General features: G+C 32.5%; 1 protein-coding gene across 2 annotated transcripts in view; it reads left to right on the forward strand.

The window, feature by feature from the left end:
- The window catches only part of LOC106478350 (homeobox protein Meis1-like), a 193,703-nt gene extending 177,264 nt beyond the window's left edge, over positions 1-16,439 (forward strand). For both annotated transcript variants that reach the window (XM_013938890.2, XM_022381943.1), the window contains 3 exons: positions 10,110-10,168; positions 13,794-13,892; positions 14,256-16,439. In XM_013938890.2, coding sequence (XP_013794344.1) covers positions 10,110-10,168; positions 13,794-13,892; positions 14,256-14,494 — 397 coding nt within the window. In that variant the 3' untranslated portion in view covers positions 14,495-16,439. The remainder of the gene's footprint in view (positions 1-10,109; positions 10,169-13,793; positions 13,893-14,255) is intronic.
- Positions 16,440-16,848: the final 409 nt, after the last annotated feature.

Raw genomic sequence — 16,848 nt, forward strand, 5'->3', positions numbered from 1 at the left:
TATATGTGTGTGTGTGTGTGTGCATGCGTTTGTGTATTTTAGACAACAGAATAAAATAAAAAGCGTCGTACATAAAGGACAAATAACTAAAACACAAACTACAATGTAGCCTAGCAATAGAAGTAAGTATCTACGGTAGTAGGACCAACAGAACGGTTAGGTTTATGCCATATTTAACTTTACTAGGTGGGTCTCACATGTGAACTGAAAGAAGGGTTAAAGATTAAAACTTCATAGTTAGGAGGAGACATAGGTGCTGAAGCCCACATCGTTCCAGATCCAAAACTACCTTTCATTGGCTGCACCAGGTTGGGAAGGTGATTACTTTTAGTGAAGCAGAAAAGTAAAGAAAGAAAGAGTAAAATAAATGAAAAACAATAGGTTACTTAAACAGACCACAGGGATGATATGTAAGACTTAACTCCTGAATCCGGCAGGCCTCCCCCCTCCTCTTTTAATGTTTGCATACCTTTATGAACATCATAATGAAATCTAAGAAATTAAATTGTAATTTACTGTCCAACTTTATATAATCTAACAAACTAATTTTCTTTTCTCTAATAATAATGTTTTTTGGAACCTCTATATAACATGGACTAATTATGATCTAGTGATTATTGTTCATTTTGGAAAGTCCAAGATTAGAGCCGTGATATACAACTGAACTCGCTCTTTACTTTCAACAGTGGTGGTGTTATAATTGTGACAGTTATTCCCATTCGTTGGTTAAGTGTTTTCGTTTAAGCAGCGGGTGTTGCTGGCTGATTGCAATGATGCGTCTTTTTACGTTGGATTGAATCGTTCTTCCATCTAGTGGAACATGTCAGTAAACAAGTTAATCTTTAGATTTTAAACCATTTCCTCTTAAAACAATTCATTTTTTGACAGATGAAAATCCTCTAAATTGCATAGTCAACAGAACTTTACATTCACCACTAAAGAACTACGAAAAGTTAATTGTGTCATAAACAGGAACAGTATTTTAAGAAATCTGTCAATGATATTTGAGATATCGTTGAAAGACATTTTGGCATCTGTCAGGCACTCACCTGACTCTGTTTAGACACTTCTGCAATAACGACTAATAAGTTGAATTTGAAACTTCCTCTAATTTTGAACTTATTTTATAATATTTATAAAATCATGATGATATATTTTATTAAAATGTAGAGGTATTTGTTTTACCTAAAGTTAGTAGTTTTTTAATGCTCCATCTTAAAAATAGGGAGTATAAAAGGAACTGGTAGAGAGAGTATATGAGACATTTAAAATAATGAATCTGTAGAGTGCTGTATCTTTCTTTGAAAATGTTTTTGAAGAATGTTATATTAAGTATTTGTCCGTGTATGCTTGTCTTCCTAGCCAATCAGCGAAGTTAGCTGAAAAGAGTAATCCTCGGTTTAAACCCTCGATTTATTGTGGACGTCTGGACCCTATCCGTTTTTCTAAACACATTCTTGCTAATTATTTAGGCATCAGCAAGCTTATGGATCCATGACCTTGTTCGTTACAGGTCTCCTAATAACATGTGTTTGTTTGTTGTTAATGGCAAAGCTACATAATGGACTATCTATGTTCTGCCCACTGTGGGTATCGAAAGCCAATTTATTAGTGTCATAAACATAAGACAAAATACTGTCAGTATTGAAATGAACTACTGCTGATGTCCCCTATGTAATTTCTTTACACCGAGTGTTGAAACATTAACTACTGCTGATGTCCCCTATGTAATTTCTTTACACCGAGTGTTGAAACAGACAAAAACATAAAATTACTCTTTATGATTCACTACGAGGACCCCTGAACGCCATATTAACAAGTCGGTAATTTGAGAGTTAAAATAAGTTTCCACACAGTAGTATCAAAAGAAAAGACGACATAAGCGTTTCTTGTTGGAAAGAAGTGAACGAGTCTATGGGTTTGGTGATTTAGATTTTACAATTTGTTCAGTGATAAGTGAGGATGACTCTATCGTGGCAATATTCTCTATTGTCCACAAAATAGCACTTCTGACCAAGGCTTTGATTATATTCTTACTTGCTTCGTAATAGTCAAACATAAATTAGGTTGAAAGATTGTTTATAAAAGTTATCTTTCCTTCAGGCTATTTTCAGAAATTTGAAACCTGCGTTTGAGACTGTTGGATATCTTCCTTTTGTTAGTTTTTATTTATTCAGGTTAAACAGACAGGTCCTTTTGTTAATCCTAATTACATTTCTATTCAGCACTGCTGTTTTACCTTATCATGTGCTTGATTATTGTTTGATATGTTCTATTAAAGATAACATAATTCACAGCCAATGTGTAGAAGTGAATAACACACACACACAGCACTGCTGTTTTACCTTATCATGTGCTTGATTATTGTTTGATATGTTCTATTAAAGATAACATAATTCACAGCCAATGTGTAGAAGTGAATACACACACACACCAAGTTTTTCTTTAAATACCTTGTTTTCATATATGTGTTTTACATTTTGTATCAACCCCAAGTATCACGTGATCACGTTAAACTAAACTACAGTGTTCATAGTTTACTGCAAGAAAAACAGAGGTTTAGAACTAATAACAAGCCTGGGTACACACTACAAGAGAAAAGGTAAACGGGCGGAGACGGGCGTGGTTGCGGCCATGTACAACACAAAGTTCCGGTGTAACGAACACACAAGTAGCGGCCATCTCACTCTCCCTGCTTGTTGCGATCAATGGAAACGATTGGCAGAAATTTGCTAAGCGCAGTTCTGACAGGTAGAGGTAATCAGGTGGAGAGAAGCAGGTGGTGGGTAGTCATTGTCAGTACCAACCTTCAGGAAATTAAAGTCTATGTCCTAACTGTATAGTTCGATGTCAGCTTGTACAACTGGGAATGTGGGAAACAGATTAACAACATATATGGAGATGCATACACAGTTCTAACTATGTAGCATTTAGTTCGTTACATTTATTTCGTGTATATATAAAATACCACGTTGAGGGAGCTTTTATTATAAACCAAAATGAGAAATAAGTTTTGTTTTGCATCTGTATATGTGTGGTGTGTTGTAATTATCCTAGACATAATATTGATGGACTTCTTATACTATACCAATTAAGAGAAGTTATAATTACATTGACATCTGCATCAGTTGCATTATTCCTGTATATATTTATGTTTTTGTGGGTTTAACACCATTTAATACAGTGGTATGTGGAAGAGATATTTCTAAACATGCGGCTTTCTATAAATATTTCACATTAATAATTACTGGTTTTATACCCTAGTTGAAGACAGATCCATTAAGAAAGTAATAAAGTGATTTTTGTTTTCAGCTAATACACTATACAGTAGTTATCAAACACGATAAAATTATGTAACAAATTCAAGGATATACAGTTTTGCACATTACACATTTGCATAAGTGGAATAGAATATTTGCACATTAAACAGATGTGTTGGCACATGGGAAATTATAAAATAAAAGGTGTGGGATCTTTGCCAATTTCACATTTGTACTCACATACGTGAAAGCGTACAGAATGATAAATACAAGACTTTTGTGTTACATGTATTTTTCTTAAAGTGTGAAAATATATGACAGAAATTCTCTGAGGTGTGAAACCATCAAGCATCGGCTCAGAATGAGAATAACTATATATATAAATATATATATATATATATATACTAGAAATAACTAAGCCTTCCGAAATCCCAGTTGGACATAGAAATAACTCAGAAATCCCAAGTGGACACAGAAAACTGCCATTACTTGTGCGTACCCACGCTCTTGGGATTTCCGAATAAAAAAATCAATACGTGAAACGGCAATTACTGATTACAGACATCAGCCCAAAATTATGAAAAATAACCTGGTTTGTCCCTCGACTATCATAAGGCGAACCTAGTATAAACAAGGATGAGACGCTGCAGAATTACTGTAAGTGATTTTTCCTGTTTCCATGGTAACTTTAGGTCTGCGTGTTGTGTGAAAGGGTTTCTTCCTGCATTAGGCAAGAACAAAGGAACACTGGAGACTGAGATGGGATTACAGTTTCGTAGCCAAGTATTTCTGTAAGTCAACACAGACATTGAAAATATTGTGTGGGAAGGAAGTTGACAACAACCCCCACGTGGTTATGATGAAAGTCTGTACAGTTCTAGGCACTTGCCAGTTTTTATTATACACGTGTGGCTGGCTGTTATTTTGAGGTACAATGTATGTGTAATACGTTATTTAACTTTACAAGATGAATCTGTAAGCTGTAGATGGGATAGAGATTGTGAAAAGCTAACATATATAATAAAAGGAGAAAAAAATGATGTTTCTCAGTAATCACATCGATGTTTTTAAGACAGCTGGAGATCCTGTAATATGCGACAAATTATTGCTTCATGCAAAATCGTATGTTCAACAAGATCATATTTATCCCTTCTTCTTTTGCTAAAACATTCTCTTTTATATATTAACTTCAAAACACACGCTTTTTCTCGCGCAAGTAATTTTTGTTTAGTTTTAAAAACATGGAAAATTAGACTTTCACTTTAATAAAGCTTTACAGATGTAGAAAATAGATGAAAAATCAGTGTAACAGAAGTCGTGTTCTATATTCTGCTACGATATTAACGTGCTGTTGACGGCATTCTCAGCTGTTACCGTCATTAATGGATGAATACTTATGACTCGTCATTAACGACACCTGCCGCCAACTTATAAAGTATATACTTGGAACTGCTCTATGAAAGTTTCATTAAACGAAGAGTCTGACAGTTATATTTGACCTCCGTGCCTTCTGTTCTTCAAGTGAATTGACTAAGGTGAAACTGACATTACGGACTGACAGCAATTGGCAAGACTTGAATCTGTGGCCGTGCTGACTTGCCACGTGCAGTCACGTGCATGTCAGGTTAACTGTCCCGTTTTATTAACTACACAGCCTCACATGGCAGTTGAGTGTCATTCTAAGTCCTCTGAATGTGTCATCGAGCTACTGTTGATGATTTATAAGGAAAATCGTGTTGGCTTAATGGTGATGATAATCCAGGAATGTACGCCCTCTTCTCTATAATTAAAGATGTTGTAAGATTTACTACAGTCTTGAAATATCTTATTGATCTAACGTCTGTTAAAGTCTAAAAACAAAACTAGAAGAAATGCGTACAATGATTTTTAAAATCTTGCGTAAACAATATCATACCCTAATACATTCAACAGTATTTTCATAATTTTCTTTTTCTATTGTATTGATAATAATTTCTTTTAAGAAAATATTAAAGTAAGGTTAACGTTAAATCTATGTCTAACATAATCCTATTCTTAATACAAGAAATTCACTGAACAACCGATTACTTAAAATGTTCCGCAGTTCCAGTCTTTATTTGATATACTCCATATGGTGAGCACTTTACAAATATTAGAAGAAATATATTAAGTATTAACTAGATTACTGTTCTTTGAATACTACACTTTGAAATCTTATTCATTCACGGGAAATAACAATGGCGCTTATCTAATTTATTTTCTCTTAACTTGTACAGTATCATCTGTTGCTAAGACTACAGTTTGTTTTCAATCCTCTGTGTGTCTTAACTGATAGTTCTGTGGGTTTGAATATATCAAAAAGGTTACAATGTTTACAATTACAAGATTTCTCTCTATATACGTGGAAAGGAAAGTACAGTTTTCATGATTTAAAGAATCCTACTTAACATATTCCTTTCTCCCACTCTAATGATGCCGGGTTGATGATTTTTATCTCTAGTATTCAGTAACTTTACATGTTGTAGAAGATAGTATACTGTTAAAGATTTACCATACACAGTAACTTGCTAAATCAGTAAAATCAGATAGTCTTTAAAAGTACACACACACAAATATATATATGTATATATTGGGTCAGTCTGTGCAGACAATTTAAAGTGCTTCTCAATACGTTTAATACTACAAGACAATACAGTTTTCAGATAGTCAAATTTTTTGAATGTCTCCAACTATTTGATTTTTTTTTCGAATGCTTCTGTGTTCTCTCATTTTGGAGCATACACGTTCTATACATATAAAACTATTGGTAGTCTGTGCTAAACATAAGTGTTCTTTTGTCACAGTTAAGCATGCAACAAACATTATAAAATCAATAGTACTTATGCATGAGGAAGAAACTGCGGGAGAAGTGGGTTAGTGAAACCGATTGGTATACAGTCACCTAAGCATTAGTTATACAGTAGAATCCTGGTAATATTTCTGATTTGGGTTGTAAATATGACTTGTTACTTGAAAAGTAACTGCATTCACTAATATTTGATAATCTAAAGTATTGAAACAGTCAAGTGACGACGAAGTGTTTTCTTTTTCACTTTCTCTTGTTTTTATTGATGGTTTACATCTCTTTTATTTGTCCTACTCGATGGCAATGTTTTACACATCTTTCTGGGCCTGACGTGCCCTATTCGCTTGTATGCTGGGCTGTGGATCAGAAGTTCTAAGGCTCGAGCTGCGATATGCCGCTTACCACGCTCGGCACTTTCAAGTATAGGGTGTTATAAATATGACATTTAATACCACAATTTAGTTAAGAATATCACTTTAGGCTGAGGGAGCTGCTGGCTGCTTGCCCTCTATCTGATCAGCAATTGTGAATTAGGGATGACTATGCCTGAGCCTTGGAGTCTCTGATTGGGCGATGAGCATATACATTGTAAAAGATACCAAATACCAGTTGTCCTAATTAATACGTTTGCTCTTCTTTTTCATTATTCAATTATTTCAACTTTCGCCATCTTGTTTCCATCTTTTTTTTATGCCTTTTTAACTTATCTGCTCCTACTCTTCTCTTTGTATTGAAAGGTGTCTTTTAAGAAATTTAGTATGTTTCTGTTTTCGTAATATTACTGTAGTAAGAAATTGGAAGTTTATATTATAATCAATAATTAGTTTGCCTCTCATTCACAATGTTCAGTCGCGTATTACCTAACTCTCCACCAGCTTGTGAACATGAAATATCACTAGAGTTCAATAATCGTGGTTAATAAAATTTGGATCTTACAAATGACATGGAACTCCTCATACTTCCCCCAAAAATCAACATAATCTGATCCTTATTCTACATTCTACAGTAAGAGAAGAAGAAATACACTTTCCAAAAACATTATATTACTTAAAAGTCAGCAGTTCGAATTTTAATTTTATTGAATTTTCTCATAATGGTATATCTGCTCAAAATTTAAGATCGTATATTTATGCATATGTATGAATCGAAAAAATGTATTACGAAAGAGCTAGACAAATAAGAAAAATCGTCTCAAGAGAAGAAAGCACTTTAGTGTTGATAGAAAATTATTCTTGCAGGTGCAGATATGAAGTGAAGAAAAAATAAGACATCATTTTCTTACGTACTGGTATTGTTTTCTAATGAGAACCCATCTTTAGAATACTAGGTTAAGCGCAGAATGCAATGTAATTTGTCTTTCGTTTATGAAAAGATAAGCCTTGTCTGTCTAGTAACAGTTAGATGGTGGAAAACCATTCATGTTAAGACTGTGATTTATACAAGACTGGAGGTGCTCCCTGTGGTGCTAGTGAACCAGTAAAAAAAGTTCTTTTTGTCTTTCAAGTCTGTTTGGGTTCCACAGCATACTATATTAGCTTGTCAGCTCCCGGACTTGCTGCACCCCTCCATATTCGTCAACAATGAAATTGAAAAAAATGAAATAAAAGTGTATCATGATCATACAGATTCACAGTTTATCTCATTTTCCATCAGGATAATTTATTGCTAGGCTATTATTTCTGTTTTCGAAAAGGAAGAATGTAAGTATGTTCGTACAAAAAGTCTGTTAATGCAAGGACATATCTATACGTAGATAAATGCAGAACTCAGTAAAAACGGTTGTACAGCAATTATGACCCCTAATAGTAGATGTATAAATATTACTCTGTGTGTAGTTCAGTTTATAGATAGTTACATTTATATAGACAGCCAGATATACGCAAGAAAAACTTATCTAACACATTCTAATTCGACAGATCAATATGTTTTATAGAGAACTTACTATATTTCAATTACTGTTAAACAAAAATAATGAACTTAAGAGTTAACGTATCTGCTCCTGACTGTTTTATCATCTATGTTCTGACCAATTACCTGTCATAATAGTAATATTAGTCAGTACTTTTTAAAAATAATTTTGGCACCAAAACTTCAAGTTTGTGAACATATTGTGTTAATTCACATTAAATGAAGTTGAAAAATCATCTATTAAATTTATATCAATCAAATACTTTTGTTATTGTAGCTGCTACTCATAACTGGTTCAGAGATGGCTAAATAAAAGGAAAAGGGGAGAGTGAAAAGTGTCACACTGGTCTTTAATACAAACACCCATAGTATGCATTTTTAATTCAATATTTGTGTTTCGCATAACGGCAAATACACGATCAAACATAAATATGCAAAAAAATATCATCGCTTAACTCTCATAGATTGACTATAAAATAATAAAAGTATTAGAAGACAACGGTTTTGTTGTTTAATATTTGCTACTTTTTATAATGATGGTACGCGTTTTATCAAAACTGTGATGTTTGGATTGACCCATGTATTTATACGTAATTATCATGGTGCGTTCATTGAAAAATGTATTACACTGCGTTTTTATTTAGTACTGTCTGAATTTAAAATGATAGCAGTTTGTTTTGTTTACAGACATGTTACATATGCGCAGAATGTATATGTTTCATACTTATGTGCTTGTATAATTGGGTTTTTTAGGCCGATTTGGCCTATTTTCCTTATACTTATTAACAATTTATTGTTCATTATTTTTCGCTGATTTCTAGGGTTTGCTTCTTTTCTGTTAAATATATAATTTTGTTTAATCTCTGCTGTGCCAGTTTCATACGTTGATTACGTAAGGTTTAAGATGAACTATTTCCATTTCTCACTGTAACTTGTGAAATAACACAGTGTAGTATTACTGTATAGTTTTTTTACGATCTTTTTCAATGACACGTGTCTTCTCAAATTGTTATTTACAACTGCTTTTCAAATGATGAAATTAAAATAATTAAAAAATAGTATATGGCAAATAACTTAAGTGACCATATAATATTCAAAATAATTTTTTGAACTCTGTTATGAATGACCACATGGAGTAATACATGTGTTGTTTGAGTGACAAATGTTGTATTGATTGCTGTAAATGAAAATGGTGTAGTGAATTTATGTTTTTGTGAGTGATATATAGCGTATTGAAGGCATGATGTTGTTAGTTACACATGCCGTATTGAATAGGTTCGTATGGATCTCGTGTCTGAACTACACTGCTAAAGTAGTTCACTGCAGAACAGAATATGAGCATTTTAAAAGAACTATTAACAGTTTGTATTGGGATATTTTAGTGTGTGGAAAAACGACCTACGGCAATTGCTTTTTATGTACTCGGTGACATGGATTTCATTTTATTAACATAAAATTTCATTCTAATTATCGCAACATGCATATCCGATATCATCGAATTTTCACTTTTTTTTAATTATTAAAGAATAGGCAGAACTTGAAAATCCAAAATCCATTCTGAACAAACTCGTAAGATTCTATAACCAGCAATATTATCTTGTTTATGTTTGTTTTTGTCCTGGCAGTTATTTAGATTTAAAAATAATTATTTCCAGAGGAAATAATTATTAATCTGGGGTGTTCGAAGATTAAGCAATCCTCCTTCACCCCGCTCGTGGTAAAAGGTTACATATCGTTTAGTGGTCAGCGGAGTACTGAGCCGAATGGGCTAAGGATAATTAATTAAACAAAAGAAGGGGGTAATTTTGGATATTACAATATTAAAAATTAAAAAAGTGAAGCAGAGTAATCTAAGGCTAAACAAAAAAAAACGGCCGATATCGGACAGATGGTCCTTCAGGGCGGCGGGAATTTAGAAATCCTATGCCGAGAATTTAATGTGGGGGAAACGGGAGTACCCCGAGAAAACCCACTTTCACTGGTAATCAACGCTTGTAAGTTAATGCATTATTTTTTTTAAAAAAGAAGCGTTGTAATTTTTTAAGTCAGTTTCAAATATTTTTGTAAGGTATTTAAAAAGCGACTGTATTTACTGGATCTTATTTTATTTTCCACAGGTTCATTAATGCACGAAGACGCATTGTTCAACCCATGATAGATCAGTCAAATAGAGCAGGTGAGTATATTATATATATATATGTATGTTACAAATTTATTTTCTTTTTCACCGAAGGTAGAATTGAAAAGTGAATTTTTGACGTACAGGCCTAATGAAAAAGAAAATAAATCTGTATTATATATATATATAATTAATAAACAGTTGTAGAATATCGAATAACGAATTAGGGGCAATGTTCTATCATTATTCACATACCTAAATTCCTTTAGATAACTGTATGGTGATTTAAAAGAACTCAAAAATCCCATAGGTGAGTATATTGTTGTAAGAGGTATGAGGAGTTTAAAGCAGGTGTATATGAACTAAGGAAATAAGTTTAGTTTGATCTATATGAGTAAAAGTAAGAACAACCAAAGAGATTAGCTCTGGACTGGAGGAAAGATATTTCTATGTAAACTCATAATAGAACCAACAAACAGTTTGTAATTTCTATAAAATAAAATATTATTATTGTTGCTATAGAGTATAAACTTGATTTTAAGGAAAGTGGAATCACCCATCATTCCACACGCCATTAAAAAAACTTGGACAACAATGAAATACTAATTAAGTGTATTAAATGTATGCATAGCCCCAAGGAAAGAGCATACTTCATGCAATGAATATTACATCACTTGGACAACAATGAAATACTAATAGAGAAGAACGTACTTCATTCAGTGAACGTTTTATTCTTTAATGTTTACTGAATGAATAGTTAACATCTACTTTTCCAGACAACTACCTTGCCTCTAAATAATAATTTTAAAAAATGCGTAATTAATCCCATCAATAAACAATGTGTTTTTCAAACGAACTTCTAATGTGGGTTCTAATTTTAGTGTTTTTATTTCCCTACATCAGATAGACTACATTGATTAACGGGATCATTGTTTAGAATGCTTACATGAAATGAAAATAAAACAAAAAAATTAATGCTTATAGACTGAGGGGACAATAACAATGTGGTAAATGTTACATTGTATCCATTCAACAATCTGTATTCGACATTTTTTTATTTGTGAGCTATTGACAACGGCTTTTTGATTTTTGAAAAAGATGCACAATATTTGATTATTGTATTAACTTCTATTTAACGTCACAATGTACGTCGACTACTTTAAACTAGTCAAAGGTGCGTTATCATATTTGGATTAAAAGTTAATTTAAGTTTTAATGTTAACATTCAAAAGTGTTGAATTATCATGTTCGTTGAGAATTATGCTAAAGTGCTTATATGTTTATATAACTTTACAATAAAATAAAAAGATGAGTTGATTTATATAAATGACGACCCGCGTTGTTTCTTACTTGAGTAATGTTGAATAAAAAGGAGTAAATTGTGACATTTAGCATAAGGAAAGTGGGCCATTTACATTACCATAACAAGCCCGAAAACATGGACAATCGTATATGGTAGTGGCTTGTACGTTTAGTGAGCTTGTGTGCGAAGAATGGTAACAAGTCATTAGTATAGTGAGAACGTCTGCAGAATGCTCTAGAGGTTAGTAAGTATATAAAAAAACACCAATCACCATCTTGTCAACTGGTTTGGTGATGCAAATAAATAGATAGATAGATGTAAATAAGTTAATAAATAACCACAAAATAAAATAAAAAACATCTAAAATAATTGAAATAATGCGACATTAGGTTTCGGATACTATGTTAACAATTTGACAGTTTACTAGATATTTCATTTAGTTACCTCATCAGAAGAAGTCCGTTTTGCATAAGTAAATGAAAGTATAATAAATAAATAGCAAATTTGTTCATATAAAATACTTATTTCTGACAGTTTTTTGTAGTGTTACAGTATTTACGAGAAGCATGAAAGTATAATAAATAAATAGCAAATTTTTCATATAAAATACTTATTTCCGACAGTTTTTTTAGTGTTACAGTATTTACGAGAAGCATGAAAGTATAATAAATAAATAGCAAATTTGTCATATAAAATACTTATTTCTGACAGTTTTTTTTAGTATTACAGTATTTACGAGAAGCATGAAAGTATAATAAATAAATAGCAAATTTGTCATATAAAATACTTATTTCTGACAGTTTTTTTTAGTATTACAGTATTTATGAGAAGCACATTTGGACGCTAAGTGAAGAATGTATGTTACATTATAAGTGACTGACCGTCCTGTACACACAATTCTACATCACACAGTATTTAGGTTTCTTAATATAAGATGAACGTGTCATTTATAAAGAATTTTTTTTAAATTCCTTATATTTTGTTTGGTTTTTCACTTTAGAGAGCTAAGAATCCATTTCAAAGAAAATTATTGACTATAAATTTTGATAAAAAAGAGCGTAAACGTGGAAGGGTTTTTCTTTAATATTTCTTGCTAAAATTGATACTGAAATAATTCTTTAGATGTAGTGTTATTTTAGGATTGCTAAGTACACTTAAAAGGAAGGAAACTGAGGGAAAGATTGGTCTACAAGGACACGCAGCTCCTCTCTCCTGTTACACAATCTCTCATTAAAAGGGCAATCCATCATTCAAGTGTCCAAACACACATTTTAAGAGAGTCGTTGCTAAAAGCTAACCACTATCAGAGCAAAGAGAGCTTCACCACAAGCCTTCTTTGTATGCAGTCTTCCCGTCTTCTGTTGGAATTTTTATCAGAAATTGGCAGCTCGTGATTGATGTTATTTCAATGTGTTTACTCGTGCTTGCCGAAAAAAAACGACCAGTTTATATCATATTATCCGAACACATATATATGAAAATGTAATTTTCTACCTGTACACCGACTAGAACACAGACAGGAAATTGCGCTAATCATTAAAGTCAGGTAATTTTCAGTTAACATTTTTAATGACATAGAAGTGAATTAAATAAGCTGGTTTGTCTTTCATAGAGGATTTGTTTGGTTCCTGTGGGGCTCATTTTTAACCAAGAAGTAAATACCAGCTGACTCGTGGAATGTACAAATTTGATCTGTATGAATCACATACAAGTGTAATAATCAAACGTTGTTCTCTCACATGAGGTTTTTTTTTATTTAAACATAATCTTCTTCTTTATTCCCATGTTTTAAAACGTATTTACATCTGATTTAACAAATTTTTTGTTCCTGTTCTCGGGTCATCCTGTAGAAGGAACAGGTCCTTTGATGGATGATGACTGTAAATAGACCCTAGGAATGTGATGATGAGTGGTTGTTAGTTTTTTCTTATCACACTAAATAAAATGATTAAACTAATATAAAACGAAACTAGTTATCAGCACCTTAATGAATATAATGTAATTTCGTGGAAAATTTCTTTTTAAATGAAGTAAATCTTTGCGATACTAAACAAGTCTTTTGGGCCTACAGAACTGAACATTTTCGATGTGTTTGTTTTAGAGGAAAACAGTACATTTTATTACCTGTGTTGTATCCACAGTGGGGATCGAAGTCCTAAACTTAAGATTATAAGTCCTGTAAGTTACCGCTAAGATAGTTGTTTCGTTATACGCAATTTCAGGCTACCATTATAAAGGTATTCAGGAGTTTCTCACAATTGTTAAACTGTAGATGTATAAGGATATTGTTTTGGGATAGTAATGTACAATAAATAGTGAAATATAGCAAGAAAATTTAAATGTAATTATTTGATCCGACGATTTTTATATTATTTTTAGGTGGTACCATTGGGGCCGCCAGTGCTGCTTATAGCCCTGACGGAACAGGTATGGGATACATGATGGACGGAGGTCAACAAATGCATCTTCGACCGCCAGGTGCGCATATAACATATTTTTTTCTAGGTATAAATAAAAATTACAAAAAAGATTGGGAAAAATAAAGGAAAAAATTATTTAGAAACCAATAAAATACGTAAAGCAGTTGTTAACAAAAAGAGAAAACAACATATTTATAACTGATAATTGAGATATATCCTGTGAAGACAGTATCTTTTTTATAATAGTGGAGGTATTCTTTGCTCTGAAAATATTTATTCACATTTTCACTAAACCTTTTTCAGATAGTTTGACGTCTGTACAAATTAAAGCTTAATTGCGTTTTTTTATTAGAAAAAGCTAGCCTGAGAGCTAAGTATATGTTACTCGATAAATTCATCTTGGTATTCTTGTTGCTTATAGGTATGCAGAACCTGCCATGTTCCGAACCATCAATGGGAATGGGTCACATGGGAGGGATGGGAGGCTACTCTCAGATGTCCCAGCTCCGCTCTCCTGTTCATTCCCAGGCCATGCTACTTCCCGGTCATCCCCATGCCATGATGATGGCACATGCTCCCATGGGTCATCCGGGTCTTCCTCCACAGGGGTCTCCATACGACGGCTCAGGGCAGCATATAATGGACATACATGCCAGCTAAAGTCAAACTTTTCCAGAATTCTCTTTGTATAATCTAACAGTGTGTGTGTTTAGCGCGTGTCTACTTTACACGTGTGACGTCATCCTGTGACTATAATGGGATGACAATTTGACAAAAGCAATAGAGTTTTTGGCAAAAGATAATTTAGCTCTGTCTGGTTGAGAACTGGTCTTTAAACAGCTATAACCGAAAACAATATAAGTTTAAAGGATGATTCTCATACCTACTGGACAATCCAGACTCCAGGAATATTTGTGATTGGAATTGTTCTATGTACATTATGTGTTTACCTCAAGTCAGTACTGAGTACCAGGGTAAATGTTACTGTCACTTTGTGTAGAAAGACAAGATACAATACTAGTGCTGTACAAGCATGGTTCTATTAACAAATTAGTGCTCTCACTCAAACAATAGTTATTTAATTTTAACACCACAGGGTATGTTCATTATTAACAACAATATGTGAGAATGCACACTACACGTCATATCGTCTACAACCGTTCGGTATTTACATTACTTGAATTCATACTTTTGTTGTAAGAATAAATAATCTCGCGGTGATGATTTCGTTCTATAGTAGACACACACATAAGAAGTTAAAAAAGAAAAGTTTATAACTGTATATGCTAGAACTATTCTACTATCGTGTCGTCACTTTTAATATATATTGGGTACATTCTGTGGAAGTAAGGGCTAAGGTGTAGTAATGCTATATACATATGTAAATGTATAGTTTTTAGTTCCTTATCGTTACAAACTACTATGTTAATCTTCGGATATTTCCCTGTATGTCTCTCTCACTTTCTCTATCTGAATAACAATAAAAATCATGGCGTTGTAACTAGGGTAATAAGGTTTTCATTGTCTGTGTCAGTTGCTCGGATGAATTTAGTTCATTGTGTAAATAAGCACAGTGTTTGTTCAGTGCCATACTTTTGTGTATTTTTTTCTGAAGGGGAAGAAAAGTTTTGATTAGAACAAAATTTTACACCCTTTACAGTTCTATGTTTTGGAGGTTTCTTAACAGATATAAATTACAAATAAGTTAACAACAAAATAAAGGTAAAAGTTGTGTAGTTCTGCCTCCATGCAAGCTGTACGTTCCCATTTACCAGTGAAAAAATAAATGTACATCAGTGTTGTGAATAGAATGATGCTTCATTATGCCCACAAGCTGAAAACGGAAAGTGTTTCAAAAAGTGAAATTCTACAGGCTGGAGAAATCAATATCAGGCCATATAAAGTACTAAAAAAACACAAATCATGAAAGAGTTAGTGAGCCGTAACCCCCGCAATTATGCCCTATTTTATTCCAAACCATTACTCACATTTGTCTGAAATCCAGACCAACACCCTCCCCCCCTTTACTGGTATTGCAGTGTAAGGCTGTGAAATAAATTAAATGTAATTCTTTAGTTTGCTTGTTATATCGAAATCTAGATCAATATTCTATCCTTTGAATAATGCTTAAAGTAATGTCGACAAACGAATAATTAAATTTTGCTATTTAAGTGTTGAAACTGATTTCTAACGTATAAATTACGCACCATCAAAAAATGTGGTAGTAAAATTTTTGAGCTTTCTGTTCTCAGGAAATCTGTAAGGACAAATTTTCCATTTATGGAAATGATTAGGTTTTCAAAATCAAAAATAAATATTATCTAGCTTTTGATTTCCTACTGTACTGTTTATCCTTTAATATTAATTGTTTTAGTAAAAAGAGTGGTGTTTGTTTTAAGGATACCAGATATGAAATGTGAAGTTGTCAGTTTTGAGGTGACTAGACTGACAATATATATCTTTGAAGAAAACTTTGTTGTCCAGTAAAAGGACAATCAGGAAAATAGGTGAAAGTAAGATAAAGCTTGTATAGATTGTTGCTGTGGTAATAATTGTCTATGATTATACTATGTAATTGTCGTTAATAAAGTGAATGAGATCCGTATTTTTGTCTTATTTTCATCTTTTGACTACTCATTTTCCAAATATGAATACTTGAAATAATGTAATAAATATACAACACAGATACCTTGACTGTAATAATAACGTTTTATATATATTTTTAAAAGCCTAATATTAAAATATAATATTATGAATTTAATAGTTTTTCCAAGAGAGTGTTTTCAAGATTATTATTTTTTACTGTGAAACATACATTCGTACGAGTCTACAGCACAGAAAAGTATTTTTAAGCTTATAACGTGAGTACTCATATTTGTATTAAGTATTTATTTGGACTGAGCCAAAAGTTGGGTATTAGAAACTAGACAAAGAAATTTAAATAACGTGTTGATAGTCCAAACACATTACTTAATACAAGCACAAAAATTATTGTTTGTTATTTTAACGCAAAG

The sequence above is a fragment of the Limulus polyphemus genome, unplaced genomic scaffold (genome assembly GCF_000517525.1).
Source record: "Limulus polyphemus unplaced genomic scaffold, Limulus_polyphemus-2.1.2 Scaffold202, whole genome shotgun sequence".
NCBI classification, from domain to species: Eukaryota; Metazoa; Arthropoda; class Merostomata; order Xiphosura; family Limulidae; genus Limulus; species Limulus polyphemus.